This window comes from Myiozetetes cayanensis, unplaced genomic scaffold, assembly GCF_022539395.1.
Source record: "Myiozetetes cayanensis isolate MyiCay16 unplaced genomic scaffold, myiCay2020 scf20-37, whole genome shotgun sequence".
Classification (NCBI taxonomy): domain Eukaryota; kingdom Metazoa; phylum Chordata; class Aves; order Passeriformes; family Tyrannidae; genus Myiozetetes; species Myiozetetes cayanensis.
This window is the reverse complement of record NW_026087412.1, coordinates 3,594,694-3,616,778: the sequence shown is the minus strand read 5'-3', so window position 1 is coordinate 3,616,778 and position 22,085 is coordinate 3,594,694. Positions and strand designations below refer to the sequence as shown.

General features: G+C 55.5%; 1 protein-coding gene across 1 annotated transcript; it reads right to left on the bottom strand.

The window, feature by feature from the left end:
• Nucleotides 1-435: 435 nt before the first annotated feature.
• On the bottom strand, nucleotides 436-18,256 carry MMD2 (monocyte to macrophage differentiation associated 2). The gene is made up of 7 exons (XM_050317389.1): nucleotides 17,905-18,256; nucleotides 5,820-5,901; nucleotides 4,978-5,138; nucleotides 4,810-4,884; nucleotides 4,406-4,507; nucleotides 3,949-4,018; nucleotides 436-3,484 (listed from the first exon to the last, which is right to left on the bottom strand). Exons 1-7 carry the CDS (start codon nucleotides 17,949-17,951, stop codon nucleotides 3,281-3,283), a joined length of 741 nt encoding a protein of 246 aa, XP_050173346.1. The 5' UTR covers nucleotides 17,952-18,256; the 3' UTR covers nucleotides 436-3,280.
• Between the last annotated feature and the right edge of the window lie 3,829 nt (nucleotides 18,257-22,085).

Sequence of the window (22,085 nt, the reverse complement as noted above, 5' to 3'; positions counted from 1 at the left end):
GTAGTGCCACCCCTGGGCTCCACAGGTCAGCTTCCAACTCAGCCACGCAGGAGGGGAAGTTTCAGGTCCCGAGTGGGCGTGCAGGGCTCTATGCTGGGCCACTTGGATGAGATGCTGATGAGCCTTTCAGCACCTCTGGGCACAGGGACACACTGCCAGCAAACTCAACAGTTTGTTTATTTATTTTAAAGGAAACCCTGCAGCTTGGAGCTCAACCTGTCCCCCACCCAAATTTCCCTATGCAGAGCCAGCAGCTGGCAAAGCCATCCCCGCATCGAGGTGAGTCAGTGCTCAGCATCCCATCGCCCTGCAGTCGGCTGAGTGGCTCCTCTCCTCACGTGGGGAGCAATGCCACGTGGGATGACTCAGGTAGAAGATGGGTTTATTTCCAGATGCTGCAGGGAAACTAGTTTTGATTTAACAAGCAGGCAAGAATGAGGTATCTTGAGTTTTTATTTCAATCCTACTCCACAGGAAACAATATTCACTAGCGTTATCTTCCTTACGTTGGTTTGTATTTGAACCCAATACTGTGTTAAATATAAAATACTGATTGAACAAGGATGGACGGTGAAAAACATGAGATGCTAAAAAGTTCCCTCGAGCCCTTCTCCACAGACATCCTGAATGCTGAGAGTCACTTAAAATTAGTATAAAATAGGAGGACAATCCGACAACTTGCTCTGTGCACCCCCATCCTGCTTTGCAAAGGGAGGATTTAGGAGCAACAGAAGAGGGGGGACTTCTCAATTACAGAGAAGCCCACTCAGCAAATCCAGGCTGAGGGTGGTGATGTCCTAGATGGAGCCCCACACCCATTCCTACCTGGGCATCTCTCCTGCCCTGGATTTTCAGCAGGAGACTGAAAGGAAGTAGACCCAGAAAGGTCCTTCTGGCACCTCCCTGTGCCTCAGGAGCCCCTGGGAGAGATTTAGAGCCAAAAGTCGCTGATGGCAAAATGGTTTCCAAGCAAAATCCACTGGGATGAAGCCTACAGACAAAACTCAGTGGTGGTCCTTGGGTATCCTCGGGCCCTGCCAGGGGACATTTGCCTATGGCTGTTTGCATGGTCTGTCCCCAGGGTGGTTCCCCATGGATTTAGTGATGGAGGGGGAGGAAGGCCAGGCATCCTGAGCCACAGTTGTCACTGTGGCCCACAGTGGCTCTGGGAATCCAGTCCCCCAGACCCAGTGAAAATTGAAGCACGTGTTTGTGAAGGACTGGCTGCCCTCCAAGCGCTTCACGGGGTCCTCACATGAGCCCTGTGAGGTAGGTTGGTGTCTTCACCCCCGTTTTACAGGTGGGGAGACTGAGGCACAGAGAAGGATAATGACTTGTCAGAGAGAAGATATGGCATCTCCCATTCTGGGACCTCTATATCCTGCTGTTCCAACCCCAGATATGCTCCATCAACTGCTGGTTACTCACAGCTTGTCCTTCTCCACCCCTCCATCTGTGGTAAGAGACAGAGCAAGGGCTGGGATGTGGGGGACCAGGAGGGGCAGCAGCAGAGCCTGGGCTCACATGAGCTCATTCACCCCATGTCCCTAAGACCACTTGTCACCCCAAGGGGAGCTCCATCCCAAAGGCTGCTTTGGGGTGCCCTGGGCAGAGCCCCCCAGCAGCCCCATGCCAGGCTGGGGTGCCGGGCACAGCACCCAGAGCCCCTTTTAGGAAGTGAAAACCCACTGGATTTCTTTGCCGACCTGGTGACCACAGCGTCAGGAGGGGATGAATATCCAGATGCTTCCTCTTTGGTAATCTGCTGCGAAATGGCACAGCCCTGCAGAGCTGGTCCCAGGGCACTGCAGGCTGGGGAGGCCTCAGCTCTGTGGGAGGTGGGGCAGAGCCTGGAGCTCGGCTCCTCGGCACGGAGAGAAATGGGAGATGTGGGATGGTGGCCGTAAATCTCCTTCGCTTGCCACGTCACACCAAGACCTCTGCAGCTGTGATTAATCGAAGGCCAGAAAGAGATGATGGGAAATCGATGCCTTCAGGGCTAACAGGGAAGGTGCAGGCAGGACTGGGAGCAGATCCTGGCACGTCCCACAGCCCAGCACACACCAGGCCCTCCTGGCTCCAGCAGCTCTGCCGGGTTGTTCGGGGAGCAACACCAGGTGTGGGTTTCCCATTCCAGCACCATCAAGGCTGCTCCCAACAACCAGATGGATGTTCCATGTCTTGTTCTCCTGTGTTAGCACTTTGTGGCCGTGGTTAGGCATTTAAAAATGGAGCATCGCTGGGATCTCCCTGTCCCAGCTCACCCCCAAGCATCATGCGGGTGCGTTCCTTCCCTGCAGCAATCCTGGGAGTGTCAGGAATCCTCCAAAAAGTGGAATTAAGAAACAGGCTTATCCAGGGAGCAGAGAAGGCAGGCAGCCCCATGATCCCAGTCCAAGGAGGTTCACTACCCTCCCTCGAGGAGAAAGGGAATCCCCTGAAGTGGACGGGCTGGCCCCACTCAGGGGGATGCCAGGAGCTGGATCCCAGCTCTGCTCCCTGCCAAAGGCACACGTGCAGCAGAGCCTGGGAGGGGGCCATGCTTCGGGCTGCCACCAGCACTGAGGCCGAAGAGGAAAGCAAAGCACTCCAGGGAGAAAATGTCCATGGGGGCTCCCAGGGCCCGTCTAGAAGGACGAACCAAGTTGTGCACTTAAGACTGGCTTAGAGAAAGGGCTTCCCAGCGCTCAGGGACTGGGGCACCCTGGAAGAGATTCAAGTTTCAATCTCATATAAGGCTTGTTGAGTCTGGACCTTCCTGTCAAGCACTTGGGAGGGAGCAGTTAATGCTGACACGACTTAGGGTGATGCAGGGCTGTCACCATGCCCCCCTCCACCACTGGGTCTTTCCCCCCATCCTGACACTTCCAGCCCCCTGGGTGGCTCATGCTAAGGACTCCAGTAGCCAAACCCAGGGTGTCACCAGCCAGGGGCATGTGGGGCCAAGGTCCTCACTCCCATGGGATGCTCAGGGCCAGGTGAGTGAGCTAAGCCCCTGGTAAGTCCAGTAGGTGAAGCCCCTTATTACCCACAGCCCATCAGTCGGTCACCCTGCTATGAAACCTCTGCCTAAAAAAATAAAACAGTTCCCCAGGTTAAAAAAAAAAGAAAACTGCTTAAAATCAACCTCCAGGCTCTCCTGTCTGTGCAGGAGGGGCACCAGAGGCTGCTTCTTGGAGGGATAGGGCATTATTTGGGGTGAGCCCCCAGTGCAGGCTCCGTCCCCACTCCCCTCAGTGCCCCCGTGTGCCCGTTGGCACAAACAACGTCTTTAAGGCTTCTACCGGGATGTTTGGGTCTCCAGCGCTCCGGGCCGGTAGAGGTACCTCCAGATGGCGTAGTAGTGGATGCCAGCTCCGATGGCCACGAAGAGGTGCCAGATGGCGTGGGCGAAGGGGATGCGGCCGTCGCTTTTGAAGAACACCATGCCCAGGCAGTAGAAGAAGCCACCAGCCACCAGCTCCGGGAGGCCATCCCTGTTGGGCTGGGAGCAGGCAGGAAGGAGGGACTCAGCGCAGCCACAGCGTGCCTGTCCTTTCCCCACCACCCCATCCAGACCAGGAGTGCGACCACAGCTGCAGGCAGGATCCTCTCTCTGCCTTCTGCTGCCCTCTCCTCTCCAGCGAGGCAGTGGGGGCCCAGCAGACCAGCTTTTCTGGGAGGATTGGAACTAGATGGTCTTTAAGGTCCTTCCAACCCCAACCATTTTGGTTCTGTGATCTCTGTGATTTCAACTCCACGGAGCCCAGGCAGGAGGTCTGGTGGAGATGCACACGGTATCTGCTGGGCACCCAAAGCCCTTGCAAAACCAACACAGCCCACATCATACAGGGGATGGTTTTATCCATCACACGGCTATGGAGACTGCCCCAACCCACCAGAGACAAACCAGCCCTGCTGGGATTTGTCCCTTGCACTGAGCCCAAGTGCTTCCCAGCGATGTCTTACCATGGAGAGGATGACCAAGGCAGGGAAGAAGCCCATGATAACGTAGCACACCAGCTCCACCAGCTTGTACCTGCGACCGACAGAGAAGCTGCTTGGAGGCAGGAGCAGAGGGAGGTCGAGTTTTATGCTTATCCACGACCAGGCTATAGGAAAAGGGGTGGCAGTGCCATCATGTCATGTCCCACGTCCTCATTTGTGAGCCACACTGGGACCCTGCTCAGGGATGATGGACCTCCCCACCCTGGCCTGGGAGCTCCAGCTCAGGGCCAGCCACTCAGGGCTTCAGGGAGAAATCAGGGGCCTTTGGCCTTTTATTTGGTGCCACCACGTGGAAGAAGCAACTCATGGCAGCACATCCCTGCTCCACATCCCTGCTCCACCTCCCTGGTCCCACATCCCTCCTCCACATCCCTGTTCCCACACAGCCACCAGCCTGGGGCCAGGTACAGGCACTCACCGCTCATGGAAGAAGAAAACATAGACAGTCCCGAAAGATGCCATGATCCAGATGATCCAGCGCATGTGGGAGGCCCAGGGACCCAACTCCCTCAGGTTCAGCCTGCAAGACCCAGGTCTGTGGTGAGTAGGGTCTAGGGCAGCACCCCGGTCTGGGCTAGCACAGCAAGGTGACAGGGAAATGCTGCCCTCACTCCCATGACTGTCCCACCAAACGGTCTTCCCAACTTGTAGCTTCAACTTACAGAGGTTGAAATCTGTAGGATCTGAAGGTTTTGTGGAAAGGGGTAGGGTACAGCCTGAAGCAGAGCCAAAACCAGAGGGGAAACCCTATCTGTGGGAACTGGGCTGATTTTCTGCCTTCCAGTGGGGCCAAGAGGTGGCCCCCACCCACCACCAACTCACCAGGGAGCGTAGGATGCTGCGATGAAGAAGTAGATCACCATCCTGTCAAACATGTGCAGGCAGTGCTCCACAGTCCTGTGGGACGGACAGACAGACAGACAGGTCACAGCACTGGGGGCCTGCAGACCCTCTCCCCCTTCCTGAACCCCGAGCAATCAGGGAGGGTACCTGAGGTGCCTCTTCTTCCAGGAGATGGTGTGGAAGATAGTGGAGACAATGAAGAGGCTGGACAAGCCAAAGCCATAGATCCAGGCTGAGATGGTTTCCCACTGGTCATCAGAGAGGATGTAGAGGATGGAGCTGCCGAGGATGCTGGGCAGGATCCAGAACTGGAAGGGATAAGTGAACCCCCTGTTGACTCTGCATTTCCATCGAGCAGCTACAATACAGTCTCCACTTTTAGGTGGGTTTTTTTGGTTTGTTTTTTTTTTCGCTTCTGGTCAAAGCCACCACCCATAAGGGGCAGCCTGGCCACACGCATGGGCCAGACAGGGTCCCTCCCTGTGTGGTGCAGTTCCAAAATAGCTTCTCCAGATGGAGGTAGGGAGGAGGAGGAAGGCACAAGGAGGGTGGCTTCCTCTGAGTCATCTCCCAGGACTCAGAGAGGGAGCTGCCAGCTCCCCAGGGAAGCTCTGATGCGGGGAGAGCTCAGTCCCAGGGCTGTGCAGGCAGCCCAGTGGGCACCTGTCAGCAGTTCCTGCTGTGAAACACTACCTTTTCAGGGAGCTTTGCAAAATACTCCTGCTCCACTGGCTCCCACAGCCAGCTTCCCCCAGGACACGAGGCCACGGTGGGTGAGAGCAAGGGAGATGCACATCAGCTTCCCAGGGCAGAAGGAAGGTGAACAGCCCAACCCCTGGAGCACATCTGCCTCATCACAGCCCCAAGGCTCCCAGTGACTGCTCTAGGGCTGAACACGGAGACTTTTGGTGTTCTTTGAGGTTCCTCAGGGGATCCCCGCAGAGAGGAGCTCCATCCTCCCTCACCCTGGGGTGGGGACAGGGACTCACTGCGTGGGTGGCACAGTTGGCCGCGTGCTCGTACTCGGTCGGCTGGTACCTGCAGTTGGACGGGACACGGTGATTCATGAACCTGCAGCGAGAACCAGGGAGAGAAACACGCTCAGGGGACAGGGCCGGGGCAAAACCCTTTTGGAGGGGTCTGCACAGGCCCCCCCCAGCCTGGAGCCCCACTGAAACTCAGCTTTGCTCCAGCTGCCCTGCAGAAGTGGCCCCAGGGCGCAGCTTGTCCATCTGGCTGTCCCCACAGGACCCCAAGGTCTTTCTCATCCACAGCTCAGTCCGAAGCATTTCCTGGGAGCTGCTGCTGCTTGGAGAGCAGAAGGCAGGAGCCAGCTCTGCCTGCTGCAGGCAGTGGTGGGAAGAGCCTCAGAGGGCACAGGGAGTAGTGGGCAGGCCTGTGGGTCCCCAACCCATCCCGTGGTGACACCCTCATGTCGCAGCAGCGTGCCCAGCTCCAACAAGGGTATCCCCATGATCCCTTTTGGTTTCTGGGTACCACCTGCATCCACCCCCTATCCACAGGGCTGTGCATCCCAGCACAGATTGCTGTGGGGAGCGACCCTGTTGCTCTCCCTTGGAAACCTGCATCTTTATTTCTGTTTCTCTCGGTCTGAGGTATCAGCTTGCTCTTGGCATTCTCAGGAACGTATCGATTCCTCCCGTTGGATTGGCACACAGTGATAAAAAATAGTGTCAGGCTTGGCTGGTCCATTGCTGGGTAGGTAACAGCAAATTAAATGTGCATCCGTGATAATGGGTTGGAGCAAAGCCTCACTCACCATCCTCTTCTGGCAGGAGCCAGCAGTGGAGGATGAGCAAAGGGAATAAGAAAGAGGAAAACAGAGAGGGATCCTTCCCTGGTCCTGAGAATCAGGGGTTTAAAGACGTTTCCTGCCGTGGCTCAGGTCAGGAGGGCCGAGCTGAGTGGGTGCCAGCAGGGCTGCCCTGCAGGACCTGGGCTGATTGTTTTCTGACCCTGTTTGCCCCCGGCTCCTGCACCATCTGCAGCGTGTTTCACAGCTGAGTTGTGCCCAGTGAAGGGGCTCAGGGGCTGGCAGGACCTTGCTGCTGGGCACAGGTGACCCCTTGGTGGGGAGTGTTGGGAAAGGCAACAAAATCTCCTCTCCCCATCCCTGAGCCACCCACATCTGTGTGGACTCCTCTGCTGTCTCCTGCCTGCTTGGCCCCACTGCCAGAGCCACTTGCTGTTGCCTGTTAAAAGTGAGCCAGGGCAGATTAAATAGCTCAGATGACAAGGATTTTTGGGGGAGAGTGTGGCCAGAACAGGCCCGGGTGTGTGACAACCCACACAGGGACTCTGTCCCCAGCCCCTGCCTTGCCTGCTGACAGACCCTGGCACTTCAGGAAGATTCCATCATCATCATCATCACCAAAAAATGTCTGGAATTAGGAGGAGGAATGGAGGGGCCACACTCCCACTGCTCTGCAAACCGAGGACCCACTCTGGGTAAATCAGAGCTCAGCAAGGCTGCCCTGCCCAGGAAGCAGCTGGGCATCCCTGGGGACATGGCAGTGCCCAGAGTGCTGTCACCTCCATCCCTGGGCACACCAGGGATGCCCTCCCCATCCCAGTGCTCCAGCCATGAGTGCTGGCAGAGCTCCCCACGCTGGAGCCATGTGCCCCTGGCAGGAGGACCTTACTGTCCCCAGCGTTGCCAGGAGACTGTCCCCAGCTCCCCTTCACTCTCTGCTTCCCTTTCTTTTCCCTCTTAATAATAAGAAGGAGGGGGGGAAAGGGGAGGCCAGACATCCCAGATGACGTCACAGTTGCTGAGGAAACATGTTCAAGGCCTTTTCCTTGATTTTATTTATTTTAACAATGCCTGCACCGTCTCCCCTCCGTTCAGGCAGTGCTGTTCAGAGCAGTAAGGGGGAGCAGCAGCAGGGCCAGTTCCCACAGCCCCCTCCTCTGGGTTGTGGGGCACCCAGACCCTTTGGGAAGGAATCCCTGGGATACCCTGGGATATCCTGCCCTGCAGCACTTTGCTCCCAGAGGTGCAGAGGCCACTTCCTCCCCTTCTCCTCTCTCCTGGGACTTTCTCTCAGACCATCCCAGGGTGCCAAGCATCCATCCAGCTCATGTCATCCCTGTGCACACCAGCACAGATGTAGGGCAGGGCACTGAGAGCCCTGCATCATTCCTAACATGTAGATAGTTGCCATACCAGTGTGCAAATACAGCCTCAAGCCACAGCTCCAGCCTGGACAGACGGATGGATATGTTTGGAGAGGGCACCTGTGAGTCTCATTAGAGCTGATGAAAGCCCAGAGAGCCCCAGGGGAGCCTGCTGTGCATTTCCCACCCCAGCTCTGTGTGACTGGGCTTGGGAGAGGGGGAATTGCTGACAGCCAGGCAGAGCTCCAGGGTTTTACAGTGATGGAAAACAAGGAGAAGATGAGAAACACCTCTCCAAACTTAGATCTGATCCCTGCAGCAAGTCTTCTGCCGGGCTGGCTGAATCCACAGCCATGGCCAGCTCCGTGTCATTGCAGCCATAGGCTTGGGGACAGCCTGGCAGTGTCCCTGGGGTGGGAGGAGATGGGAGAGACTTGGCCCTGACAGCCACAGCGCCAGCAAAGCCACGCAGATGCGGCTCCCTTGCTGCAGGCCAGTGATCAAACAGCAGCTGGGGGCTTCAGTGCCTTTTACCAGGTGATTTAGGAAGGCAAAGTCCAGAAGACACGGAGAATTTCAAAGCCTCCCGCAGGGCAGGAACGTTCATTTCCAGGGATGGTGCGTGGGAAGCAGGGAGCCCAAGGGTTCCCGGGCACCTTTTCCTCCCGGTGCTGTTCCTGGCAGGCTCTCTACAACCGCCTACATGAAGGTGGGGAGCTGCTGGGGGTCTGAGCAGGGGTTATTCACAGCAGCCCCGCGGTTTTTGCCTGCCCTGCTTGTGCCTTGCTTCCCCCTGGCCCCTTTCCCAGGGAGGGAGACTGAAAAGGGCCAGTGCAGCAGGCTCTGGCCAGGGAAACAAAGAGCCCCTTGTCCCTGGCAGCAGGGGCAAAGTGCAGAGCTGGCTTCCCAGGCCTGTTCCTTTCTCCTTCTCTTTCTCCCACTCTGTTTTTTTGTGGCTTCAGGGGGTTTTACGGAGGTTTTTAAAGACTTTTATCCGAGAACAAAATTCCAATCTCAAAAATCACTCAGATCTGCCTGGCTCTTGCTTTGCCAGGGTGGGAAGAGAAAGGTAAAAAGGCGATTAAGTTAAATTATTCCTCAGGAGGGCTCACGTGGGAGCATCTGAGCTCTCCTGAGGGCACTAAGAGAACCTACATCAACCACTCCGTGGTGACCACACACTCCCAAAAGCAGAGCCATGGAATACTTTTCAGGAAAGCTGTCCCCTGAACACATGGGGGGAAGACCCCTGATGGAGACCCAGGTTGGGCTGCAATTTAGGAGAGATGGGGCTTAGCCCTGCCTGTGACACTGAGTGTCTGGCTGGTCTCTGCCATATCACTTCATGTCCTTCTCAATCCCCCTTTCCCCCTCTCCAAGCGAGGATAATAATATTGACATCCTTTAGGAGAGCCAGGGGATGGATAATGTGAGGAGGGTGTAAAATCACCACTAAAATACAGATGGGAGGGGGTGAGCTGGGCTCCCACTGGGCAGCTCATCCCCATCCTTGGAATGAGCCAGTCCAACACCTACCACCCCCAACCCTGCCACACATCAGACTGCACTTGTGGCTGCGTCTATGGGCAGTGGACTCGGTGCCACGGGGACAAAGGAGCAGGCAGCAGGTCCAGGGTTATCCCAGGTGATATGCATCTCTCCAGACCAGTTCACATCTACAGGTTTCACCTGCAAATGGCTTATAAAAGGGCTGGGCTTGCTCAGGACCTGGCCTAAGGTCTTTGGAGGTGGGGTGCTGGTTTGCTCTGCATCCATCTTCCTGACTGAGGAGCTCTGGTGTTCTTCCAGGCTGTGTTTCCTGCTGGACAGCTCTTGGGATTTGGCTACAACAGGAGAAGATTTCTCTTTCCTCTTGTGACTGGATATCACAGCTGCTTTTACAGTAACAGAAGAAGATGATGGTCAAAGAGCAAGGATGGTGGAAGCACTTGCTGGATGCTGTGTGGTAAGTCCTGCTTGGGCCCTTTGAGCTGTCCCTTGGTAGAACAAGTGTTGTAGTGCCTGTCACATCTGTAGAGCAGATGTGTTCCTATAGGGCAGACTGGCTTTAGACTCTTGAGTGTTTGGGCTGGCTTTGCCCTGAGGAGCACAGAGGCTGCACACCCAGCTCAGATGCCTGGGCTTGGTCCTGGGCTTATGCTGGCATGTGAGCTGCTGCAGTGGCATCCCTGTAAGCTGGGGCTTGGGGTGTGCTCTGCCCTCTGACCCCTAATCTGGTAATGCTCCAACTGCATCCCTGGTAAGAGGCTTCATCCCGTTGAGCTCCTCTGTGGTTTGTAATCAGCTCAGTCTCAGAGGGTTGAGTGTGGTGTTGTGGAGCCTGATGGCTGCTTATGTATGGAACACAATCACAGGATTCAGGAGACTTGAGTAGGACCACAGGGATATATCCATGACCCACCTTGAGTCCAGGCCATCAATTCTGCCATTTGGGAACATGGGAAAAGCTCAGGAGCCATTCCCTCTTGACCTGTGGCTGCAGCTCCCAGTGCAGAGCCCCACCCCGGACTCTGCTGCTTTATCCAGCCCAGGAGCACTTGAGAGAAATCCTGCTTTTCCTTCCTACCCATTGACACGGGAGCATCTGCCATTGGGAAGCAGAAACCCGAAGGCTGCTGCTGCCCAGCACTGCCATCTGCAGAGCCACCCACGCGGGCACGTGCACGGCTGCGTGGCACCCCGTTAGGAGCTGGAGCTCCATTCCATGCCCGTTCCTCGGCTCCTGCACGCTCCTACGCAAACATACGGTGCTCCTGGTTCAGAAAGCCAGGCTGTGCCTGCTGGAAGCTCGTGGGTCAGCTCCTTGGGCCAGGGGAGATGGGGCAGCCTGTCCATCTTTTGACTCGGGCCCATCCCGGGTGAGAAAGAGCAGGAGGGCTGGATGGAGCAAGACAGGGCAGTGTTTTCTGTTGTACCTCTTCCTGGCACCATGCAAAAGAGCTGGCAGCTTGGGTAGGGAGCAGGAAATGAAAGGCTTTTCATCTAAACCAGCATTTCTCAATCTTTCTTATGGGTAACTTAGCAGATCACCAGACTTCTGGAGTAGCCCACCCAGATGCCCCTGGTGCAAGACTTGCTTCCACAACGTGAGTCAGAACAGGCAGCAGACTGGATAGGCAGTCATCACCTCTGATTACTCCCACCCCAGTTTTGCTCATTCCCAGCACTCTGACAGGTACTAACACCTTGGACTGGCCGTACACCCTCCCAGACACAACCTGCATGCCCTGAGAAATGCTGAACTAGTGCTGCTGCTGACTTAGAGATGCTCCCAGGCAGGGACTGTGTGCTCAGCCATGTCCACGTTGTACCTGGCTCTGAGCCACAGGCACAGATGTCCCCCTTGAAGGGACAGAGAAGGCAACCCCCCTGACATGTCCTGCTGCCTTGGGGGTGCATGAGGGGCTCAGGAAGGCAGGAGGGAATATGCTGCTATTCCCTGACCACACCATTCCTCTTTCTTCGTCCTCATTCTAGCAGGTACAAGCACAGGAGGCTCCAAGCCAGGCTAGATGCAGGCATTGACCATTTCTGCACCCATGAGAGCACATGTACACCTATCAGGGTTTGGTGGGTGGTGGAAACTCAGCAGGTAATTCCCAGCAGGGTCATAACTGCCCATATTCCCATCCTCTGTGCATTTATTTTTCTCCCTGGTAGGCTCTGCTCTCTATGTAGATGGTATCTCTAACTCTTCCAAGGCAATTCATGACCCTGCAACCACAGCAGAGCTGTTTGTTTATTCACAACAGATGGGATTGGTGAGCGTTTCCCAAATTACTTTCTGAGCTGGGACTTCTTGTTTCATTTGGTACTCATGAGACCTCCACCAACAGCTGATTAGTCACAAAATTATTCTGATGTCCCAGGTGTTTTGTGAATGTTAGGAGGGCTGTTTCCAGAGCTGAAAATCCTCTATTATTCATTAATTGCTTGTTTGGAAAGTCACCGTGCATGTTCCTTGCTGCCTTTCCTTGAGTACAGAAGTCAGTGGGGTAAATCCTCGGCTGGCTCTGGCTTCTTAACTGCAACAGCACAAGGTGGGCAGGAGTGAGCGTGACCACCAGAATCTGATACTGCTGGCAGAGGATTTGGATAGTCTGGGGGCTGGAGCCTTCCCAGTTTCTAACCCTGGCTGTGACTGTGAAATACATGGGCAGGTGACAGTGTCCCGTGTCCATAACGTCTCTCCACAGCACAGCCCGAGAGACACAGCCAGGCTCTCATTTGGGATTCCTGGATGCTGCTCAAGTACAAATCATATCTGTAAATTATTCAGCAAATGCCTCTGCACAGCGAAGGCACAGAAGGAAAATCATGTATTTCACCAGCCAGGCATGCAGATAGTAAGATTTCCATTAGTATTACTTACAACAGAGAGCGGGGCTGTGTCTAACGGTGTGGCGCCAGCCACGCAGCTCAGCACAGAGAGGAGGGAACTGCTTGCCCTGACCTGATGATCTTTCTCTGCATAAAATCCTTTCCTCTCAGCAGCAGCAAACCTCAGCTGCAAACTTGAACAGGAGCACAGACCTGGGTCCAAACTGTCCTGAAGGTCAGCACTGCTTGGCTCCAGTCGTTGGCATCTGACTCGTGCAGCAGGAATAGGATGCCCGTGGTGTCGTGCTATCCCGAGAGGCTGCAGTGTGTCACAGAGTCCACTGGACTCCCACTGCACGAAAATGTTGAGGTTCAGTTACACCTGGAGAACCCCAAGGGAGACCCGAGCTCTGTGTGTTTGGCCACGTCTCCTCTGCCTTGCTCAGCCCCTGCTCTGAGCATCCATCCCCTCCAGCACCTCTCTGGGTGCTCAACCAACCTCCTCGTGCAGCTGCAGCCAAGCACCCCCCAGGAGCGATGAAGTGGATGGAGTTTGCTCTTTTCCTTTCCTTTCTTTGGGAGTTGTAGCTGGTTGGCACTGCTTTGTCTCGCTGTGGAGCTGGGGGTGTGGGAAGGGAGGAGGAGGGCAGGCAAGCCCCGGAGCAGTCCTGGCAGAGCCCCATTTCTCGCGTTCACTGACCTGCTGTGCTGGGCAGTGGCTTGAATTTCCCATGGATTGTGTTGGCTGCTACCTCATGAAGCTGGCCACAGTCAGCTGTGCCAAGGAATCACATCAGGCTGATATCCAACACCAGCTCAAGGAGGGAAAAGATCATCGTGTTTCCCAAGCAGCCAGGAGACCATCCTTCCCCCAAAAGCACGAGGCATGGGGCTTGGTTTGCCCACGAGTGCCCATCTCCAGTGTGGTGATCCCCACCTGAGCCTGTCCTACTGGGTCCCATGATCTTCCCAGAGGAGGGAATGGGGCATTTTGAGGGGATATCCCATCAAAAATGATGCTCCAAGTACTTGTTGCCTTCCAAATACCTGGCTCCAGTGATGTGCCCTGGGCATTTAAACCTACATGAGATGACTCCTACCAGTGCTGTCTTAAGAGGGTATCTGAGTCAACCTGGCCCCACAGGGCAACCAGCGTGGAATTGGTCAGTGACATCAGCTGATCCTGGTTTTCCCTAGGTGTTTTGGGGGCCTTCTCATCTCTTGGAGCACTTCCTTTTGCATCAGGGGAGTCTGCTCAGCTGGGGACAGACTGGCAGGTCTTGCTGGGGCTGGTGGGATGGGGCCAGTGCTTGCATGGTGAGGAGCCCCTGCCTCTTGAGGAGCTTCAAGCTGTGATACTAACACTGAAAGTGTTTCCCTTCTCAGTGCTTCATCCCACACGGGCTGTGGGGGAAGCAGAGCTCTTGGAAAGCATTTCAGCGTGTGTGGGAGCGGGCGAGGGCTGCTCGTGTTTTCATTGCAAAGCAAACGGGGACCAGACCTTCCCAATGTGGGACCTCTGTCCACGCTGTCAACCTGGAATTGTTTTCCTTGTGTTTGGGGTCTGAGCACCCCAGTGTTTCCTGTTCCTGCTGGTTCTTCTCTCCCTCTTTTTCCCAGAGATGCTGGAGGAGTCGATGAATGTCCCCTTGCTCGGTAATTACAGGTGCAGGGAGCAACAAGGAAAGTCTTTCCAGCTGCCTTTCCCCAAATTTAGAGGATTTGGTTTTGAGCAAGTGTAGAGTTCAGACCTCTGTCCCCTCATGCTGGTGAGGAGGTGGCAGTGCCTGCATTGTGACACAGGGCAGGTGAGGACAAGCCTGGACCATGAGCCTACAGAGACCCCCACTGAGCCCCCTGCTTCTGGGCTGAGACATTAGTGTGGATTTTCCTGGCTGCTCTGTGAAGGGCAAGACAAGCAAACAGTAAGATTTAGAGCCCTTTGCACGAACAAATCAAATGGTGAACTGCTATCAGTTTGTTAGAATGATTCAGTGCCCTGCAGCTCCCTGCAAACCCCTCTCTGCTGCTCCAGGGATGCTGAAGCTCACCAGACACAGCAGCTCCCTGCTTAATCATGTTTCCTTCCAATTACAGCTCTGGATGGCCAAAGTCTGGGAGGCATTCTGTTTCCCTGCAGGGAGATAGACTCGGCCCCATGGCAGCTCCATGGGCAGGAGACACCAGGCCGTGTTTATAAAGTGGGCCAAAATGGGGTCAAAGCTGGTGGTGAGGTGGAGGGAGGGTTTGGTTACCAGGTCAGTGTAACCTGACCAATGAGTTTGGTGATGAAGGTGGGACTTACACTGATCTGTTGGCCTGGGGGGAACCCATCAGCATTTTGGTGAGCTGGAAGGAAGAGTGGAAAGGGCAGTGGGGTAATAACCTTCTGGTGGTTGGATAAAGCAGGAGGAGTCACATCTGCTTGCACCCTGTCACTGTGTGCTGTGCTGGCGTCACGGCTGAACTTGGCCTGTCAGGCAGGAGATGGATATCCCTTGTCAGGGTGCAGGCTGTGAGTGACAGGGAGAGCCTTGCAGCAACTGTGCTTTTGAACTCCCTTTCCCCACGATGTCAGTGATGCAAGACCCTCCCAGACCCCACAGCAGAGCAGAAACCACTGAGTGCCTCATTCATAACCACAATGTGCTCAAATGGCATTGCCTTGCATCCCTGGGACACCACAGTGACCGACCACTCCCTTTGTTTTCTGCCCCAGCTGTAATGTTCCATCTCCAGAGCCCAGCCAGGAGGGATTTGGGAACACCCTGGTGCCCCTCCAGCCCTGATTTTTCTACTGGTAGTTCACAGAATGCTCCCACATTGATCGCTGCTTTTCATCTCTTTGTTCAAAGCCCGGTGCCTTCACTGCAGCTCTCACACAACAGGTCTTTCATCACCATGCTCTGTTTTATTTATTCCTTTTGGTGGATGTATCGATGGCCAAGTTTCTCCTTTCTTGGTCCTTGCTCAAAATTAGATAAAACAACATGAAAAATGAAGCTGTTCCAGGCTTTTCCACCATGAGGAAAACTTTCTGATTTGGGTTTGGTTTTTTTTTTTTTCAAGGAAGGCCACAAGCAAGAGTATCATTCTCTGTAAAGATGTTACAAGACAGAATCATAGAATTTTTAAGGTTGGACAAGACCTCTAGGATTGAGTCCAACCATTAACCCAGCACTGCCAGGTTTACCATTAAACCACATTCCCAAGTGTCACATCTGCATGGGCTCTTCAAAACTTCCAGGGATAGTGATTCAATCACTTCACTCTCAGCCTGTTCCAAAGCCTGACATCCCTTTTGGTGAAGAAACCCTTCCTAATATCCACTAGTATCCACTTCTTCTGGTGCAACTTGAGCCCATTTCCTCTTGTCCTATTACTTGTTATTTGTGAAAAGAGCCTGACTCCCACCTGGCAACAACTTTCTGTCAGAGAGCTGTAGAGAGCAAGAAGGTTCCCTCTGAGCCTCCTGTTCTCCAGGTTGATCCCCCCAGAGCTCCCTCATCTGCTCCTGATCAGCCTTGTGCTCCAGACCCTCCCCCAGCTCCATTCCCTTCTCTGGACATGCTCCAGCACCTCAGTGTCTTTCTTGTAGTGAGGGACCCAAAACTGAACCTAGGATTTGAGATGCTTCTGCTGCCTTGACCGACAAGAGACGCCATGAAGTCCCCTGGTTCCTGCTCCCCCCAGTCCCCACCTCAGAGCCCAGGTGAAAGCGCATCCCTGGCACAAAGGAAGCAGCAGCTTTAGGGTTTCCTTTGGGATATGCCCCAGCAGAGCATTTCTGTGGAGAGGAGAGCTGGTGTGCACGGGGGGGATGGAGATTAGCCCACTGTTATTTTTAAGCACTAGGCTAAGAGGATCTCTGCAGTGATACGGGAAGTCCTGGGTTAGCATCACGTGCTGGTGACTGCCTTGGGGTGAAAGCCAAGGGATCACCCGTCTCCTCCTGCTCCCCGTTGCAGCCCTGGCACACACAGAGGTGGAGGACACCCTGTGGACCTGACCCTCCCTGTGCCCCTGCACGGGGGCTCTGTCCCTGCAAGGCTCTCTGTGGTGCCTCATCCCCATTTAACAAGTTGTCTCCAGAAAGGACCATGACAAGGTTGGAGCATGCTGATTCGGGATAAATCACACAACAGGTTGGCAGATGGGTTCTGCTGGGCAAGACTGGGAGAGGGGGGGCAGCCCCTGATCTGCTGCCCAGCTCCCAAACAGCCTCTGAATCCCTGCCATGGGGCAAAGCTGTGGTTTTCCTCCTGCTCCAGGGGTACAGAGCTTTGCTCAACTCCATCTCCCCCAGCCCTGTCCTCTGCAGGCCAGCTGGGAAGAAAAACTCTTGAATTCTCTGTTTTCACATGGAGCTTTTACCAGGTGTGTTGTGCAGACCTGCTGGGCACCTCCTGCCTCTCCCCCACGCAAAGGTTACCAGGAGGCAGCTACAGCACCAAAATGGTCTTTAAGCAAGTGCCCACATTTCAGGCAGCTTTTGGAGATGCAAGCATGGATTTTCCCCATGGGAGATGGGGAAGGAGAGGAGCTCATGGCTTGAGGTGGTAAGAGGGTGGTCTCCTGTCCTTACCCAGCCCAGGCAGACATCCCCCAGGGATCATCCTGCCCGGTAAAGGCAAGAAACACCATCACCACATCTTTTCACACAAATTTTTTCTCTGGTATCTGCCCCTAACAGGACTACTGGGAGTCTGGCAGTGGCAGAGCAGAGCTGAGAGCCCCCAGGAAGCGTGCCAGTCCGTGGGACCCTCTGCAGCCAGGGAAACATCCCCACCACGGTCACTGGGAGCAAAGCCCACCCTTGGTGCCAAACTGAGCACCCCCAGCAACCCCTGATCCCTCTCTGGCCGTGCAGCCCCCAGTGCTGTGGGATCTGACTCATCCTTGGCCACCCTGTGAGCCAGAGGGCTGTGGGTGGCCGTTGTCCCCGTGTCACCTGCCAGCTCCCTTCTAAAAAGGCCACATCTGATCCCGCAGCAGCGCACGCGGCCGAGTGCCCTCTGACCCGTGCCCAGCGATCCTCAGGTTTCCCCTGGCACAGGTAACACCGTGAGGTTTCCTAACGCACCTGAGCTTTTGAAACGAGCCCCTGCTGCTTGCTGGAAAACCTCCCTGGGGATTTCATGGAGCGGGGAGAAGGATCCACCACTGCTGCATCCCATGGGAGTCCTGTTGAGCCCCCAGGTCTGGGCTGGGGGAGCCACCCCGAGGGGGTTCACGTGGGTGCAGTGGGACCCTGGACAGCACTAATCCCTCCAAGGGGGTTTGGAGCCAGCGATGGGATCTGTTCTTGCAGGGAGCCGGGTTCCTGGTCCCCCAGCAGCGGGAAAAACCACAGTGAAGTTAGACCCAGAGAGAGGCAGCGAGGGCTCCTAAGGATGCTCGGAATCCTTTAGGGATGCAGAAAAGCAGGTAGCCAAAAGCCCAGCCCGCACCTGCCTGGGGTTTTGGGGCACTCAGCAGCTTTTGAAGGTCCTTTCGGGCTCCATCCCAGCTGAGCCGAGCCCGGGCAGAGATTAGGGCTGTCCGGGGGCTCCGTGACGACCGGGGGCTCGGGGACCGCCGCACCGATGGATTTACCTGGCGTAGCGCGTCTTCTGGAAATCCAGGACCCGGGACGCGAACATCGCGGCGGTGCCATGGAGGTCCTGGGGGGCGGCGGCTGCTCAGCCCCGGGGCGGGGGGGAAAAGTGCCGCCCGGGGGAACGGCACAACTCGGCGGGGTCCGGCGGGGCGAGCAGGAGAAGGGGCGGCCGGTCCGGCACAGCCCAGCCCGGCACAGCCCAGCCCGGCTCAGCCCCGGCCCCTCCCGCCCCCTCGGCTGCTCGGGAGAGCGACACGGGGAAAACAAAGGCGACCTCCGGGAGGGGGGAGCCAGCCCCGTTGTCGCCCTCAGATGTGCAAAGGGGAGGAGAAGGAAGAAAAAAGGGGAGGCGAGGGGTGTGTGTGGGGGGACCCCTTCCAACTCTTCGCGGCCACAGCAACCTGCGCGATCTCCCTCCGCCCCCCCGGCAGCTTTAAGTACAGCTAAAAATATCACCCCCCCCTCCCCGCCACCACCCCCGGGGGATCAAATAGCAGCAGATTTGAATTGAAAATGTGATTAAAGCATCGGGGCGGGGGGGAGCGGTGAGTGCCAGCAGCCAGCCCTCTCCCCCCCGCGCCGCTGCCCACGGCCGGGTCCCCCCGAGGGTCCCGGAGCCATCCCTGCCCGCCTCGGGGCAGGGCCATCCCCCGGGAGCTGATTTGTTTGGCTTTGTTCTTATTTATTTGATTTTAATTTTTTTTCCATTATTTTCCAGAGGCCCCAGCAGGGGTGGGTGGCTCTGCCCCAGCCCCATCACTGCAGGGTGGCCCTGGCTGGGGACACAACTCCCACCAGCATCCCACCGTCCCTTCCTGCTCTGAGAAGGGGAGGACAGAGCAGCACGACAGCAATGCAAGAACTGAAGACCTCAAAATCCTCCCCCCATCTCCACCATTAATCTTTCATCCTCTACATTGCCCAAGGAGGCTCCCACAGGAGGTGACACCCCAATGTACACCTGAGGTTGGACAGCTCAAAGAGGGGATGTAAAAGGTGATGGGGGTTTTGTCTGGGGGCAGATCAGCATCATCCTTGCCCACCCTGTGCCAGAAAGTGCTGGCACCTTCAGGCCATCAGGTGAGGAACAAGAAAGGTGTCATAAGGTTGGCGGCAACTGGAGGAGGAGAGTCTTGGTCACCCCAACACAACCTCTCCTTGCTGATGCTGTAGCAACATTGAAGGTGGAACAGCTGAAATCATCTCGACGTGAAGGGTTATGCTTGTATGGCCATTTCCATGGGAAATCAAGCACACACACATCTTCCAAGGTCCAAAACAGACCAAAGAGGAAGGAATCCTTTAATTCAAGTCATGACTTAATCCTGACACCCTCTGCAACCCCTTCCAAAAGCAGCTAATCCCCCCAGGGGATGCCAAAGAGGTGATGCCGCAGGTGCAGCTGCACTGTGGGGTGTCCCCAGCGCACACAAAAAGCACCCCCATTCCCCAGTGCCCGGAGCAGGCAGCGGGTTCAGCCTTCCTGCAAGTTTCCCACCGTGGATGGAAGACACCAGCAGGGACCAGACACCAGCAGGATCCAGGAGGTATGGCAGGGGGGACAGAATAAACCCCATCTCCAGTAGGACCTTCCTAGTGTATCTGGGACAGCCAAGCCCCGGCTGAGAGCGGCAGGTCCAAGCTGAGATGCAGAGTGAGATCATCTCCCAAAACCTCTCCCACGCTCTTGCCACTTAGCCGGGAAGATTTTTTTATTTTTTTTTTCCAAATTCTTTTCCCAGCCCTGGAGATGACGAGCTTTGGCAAAGGCTATTTCGTGATGCCTGTGCCCTGCTGTACCTGTTCTCTGGGCCTGAACAGGGAGGGAGAGAGGAAAAGGCGATAAACCACGTCCAACAAAACAACCCCCGGCCCTGAAGCCCCCAGCCCACCGTGGGGTTTGCTGGCAAGGGACACCTGAAGTGAACCATCAGTCCCGAAATAGATCTGCCTCACAGGGCAAAAGGCAAATTGAATGAAAAATAAGTTACTATTTTTGAAGCCTGAATCCAGTTGTTATGGCAACCAAAGCCTCGAGCATCGTGCTGGGGAATGGCTTCAGCCCCAGCACTGCCTCCAAACCCGGCAGACAGAGAATCACAGGCAGCTGGGGGCTGCTCCAAGGTGGGATGTGCAGAAGCCCATGCTCACACCACCCATGCCCCACTGGGATGTGTCCCCTCCCTGCATGGCAGCTCTCCTCGTGTACTCTGCCCATGAGCCCTCCTTGTTTTTCTTTCCTCTCCCATCCCTGGTGCTCTCCCCACTTTCTTGCAAAGATCTGAGTAATTGAAATGAAATTAAGAAGAGATTTCAAGATTCAGGGGTACCTGAATGCAGCAGGGTTTTTTTAATGCCACCAAAACAGGGGGGTCTCACAGAGTTTTCCTTTAGAGGAGGAATAGTTCATGAAGCCCAGGGATGTTTCCTTCCTTTCTGCCAATCTCTTCTCTCTGGTGGCCAGTGATAGGACCCAAGGGAATGGCATGAAGCTGTGTCAGGGGAGGTTTAGGTTGGATATCAGGAAAAAGTTCTTCTCCCAGAGGGCAGTCAGGCACTGGAACAGGCTCTCCAGGGAAGTGGTCATGGCCCCAAGCCTGACAGACCTCGAGAAGTGTTTGGACAATGGTCTCAGGGTCATGGTGTGATCCTTGGCATTGTCCTGTGCAGGGCCAGGAGTCAGACTCAGTGATCCTTGTGGGTGTCTTGTAACTTAGGATATTCTGATTCTACACAGGATTCCCCCAGCTGGAGACACCTCTGTGCGTTGTCCCCTGCTCCTGGTGGTTCCAGCAGGATCCCAGCTGTGAAGGGTGTGAATATCCACACCTTTGGGTGTGATGATGGGGGTTGGGCTCTCCTGGCAGGGCACACTGTAATCCCACCTCTCCAGGGAGGGACGTTTTCCTGCACATTAAAATGACGGAGACAACAGGCAAGAAAAGAGGCAACTTGAGATTAAAATCAGCCATTAACAGGAAAAGTCTCCCCAGGAGAAAATAAATTCTGGATGGGTGGAAAGAGTCACGGGACAAGTGGATGGGTTGGCAGCAGGTGTAGCGGAGGCAGAGATGAATGTGGGGGGCAGTGTGGGGGGCAGCACCAGCTCTGGGTGGCTGTGGCAGGGTGGACACAGGGCAGCAGGGTGGACACAGGGCAGCAGAGTGGACACAGGGCAGCAGGGTGGACACAGGGCAGCAGAGTGGGCACAGGGCAGCAGGGTGCTGGGGCACAGCCACTTGGGTTTAAGCCATTTGGAGGAGTCTCCTGGTCAGCAACTGGATGGTGGTTAAACGTGGGGACCCCAGGGAGTCCCTGATACCTCGGAGGGCTGGTGAGAAAGGAGGCCCCATAACTCCCCACTGCTCCCTGTACATCACTCATGAATCCTCTGGGACAAACTGGCCCCAGAGGCACAAACCAACACTCAGTGGCTCATTTCCCAAGATTCACCACTCTTTTCCGTATCAATCCCCTGGTTTTGATCCCATTTCCAGACACCCCTAGTTCAGTTCTTTTTCTCTTTCTCCTGCAGTTTGTGTTCTCTCCTGACAAGCTGCTCCCTGGATCTGGCAGCCTGCGACTCTGTGGGTCATCTGGTCCAGCCTCCCTGCTCAAGCAGGGTCATCCCAGAGCACATGGCACAGGATTGCATCCAGACAGTTCTGGAATATCTCCAGTGGGGCCACGACAAGGCCACTGCACACAGAGAGCTCCCTGGAAGAGGCTGTGCCAGGAGCAGCAGAGTCACAGAATCACTTTAAGGGGCTGGAAGGGACCTTAAATGTTTTCAAATCCCAACCCCCTGCCATGGACACCTCCCACCTTATCCCACCCGGCTTTGAACGCTCAGGGACGGGGCATCCACGATCTCCCTGGGCAACCTGTTCCAGTGCCTCGCCATCATCGTAGTGAAGAATTCCTTCTGTATAATAATAATATAATAATGGCCAGTCTTCGCGAGCGACGATCCGGGGAAGGTCTTTCCACCTTCCAGCCTGTGCATTGGATTTTTTAGGTGAGACACAGTGTGCGCGGAACTGAGCCCACCCTTTAATCCTAAGGTTCATCTGCCGGGGCCAAGCGAGCTTGGACGGTGGCAGCGAGGTCCTTAGGATGTAGATGGATTGCTTTGAGGGCTAACGAGCTCCATCTGCCCGGGAGTGGCCCTGACCGG

What these genes read in the sequence shown, in the direction of transcription:
- MMD2 (XM_050317389.1), bottom strand. Translation starts at nt 17,951, where the DNA reads ATGTTCGCGTCCCGGGTCCTGGATTTCCAGAAGACGCGCTACGCCAG. An exon ending in CCAACTGTGCCACCCACGCA is followed by an intron (nt 5,139 to 5,819) that starts GTGAGTCCCTGT and finishes TATCCCTTCCAG; the next exon opens with TTCTGGATCCTGCCCAGCAT. An exon ending in TGGAAGAAGAGGCACCTCAG is followed by an intron (nt 4,885 to 4,977) that starts GTACCCTCCCTG and finishes TCCGTCCCACAG; the next exon opens with GACTGTGGAGCACTGCCTGC.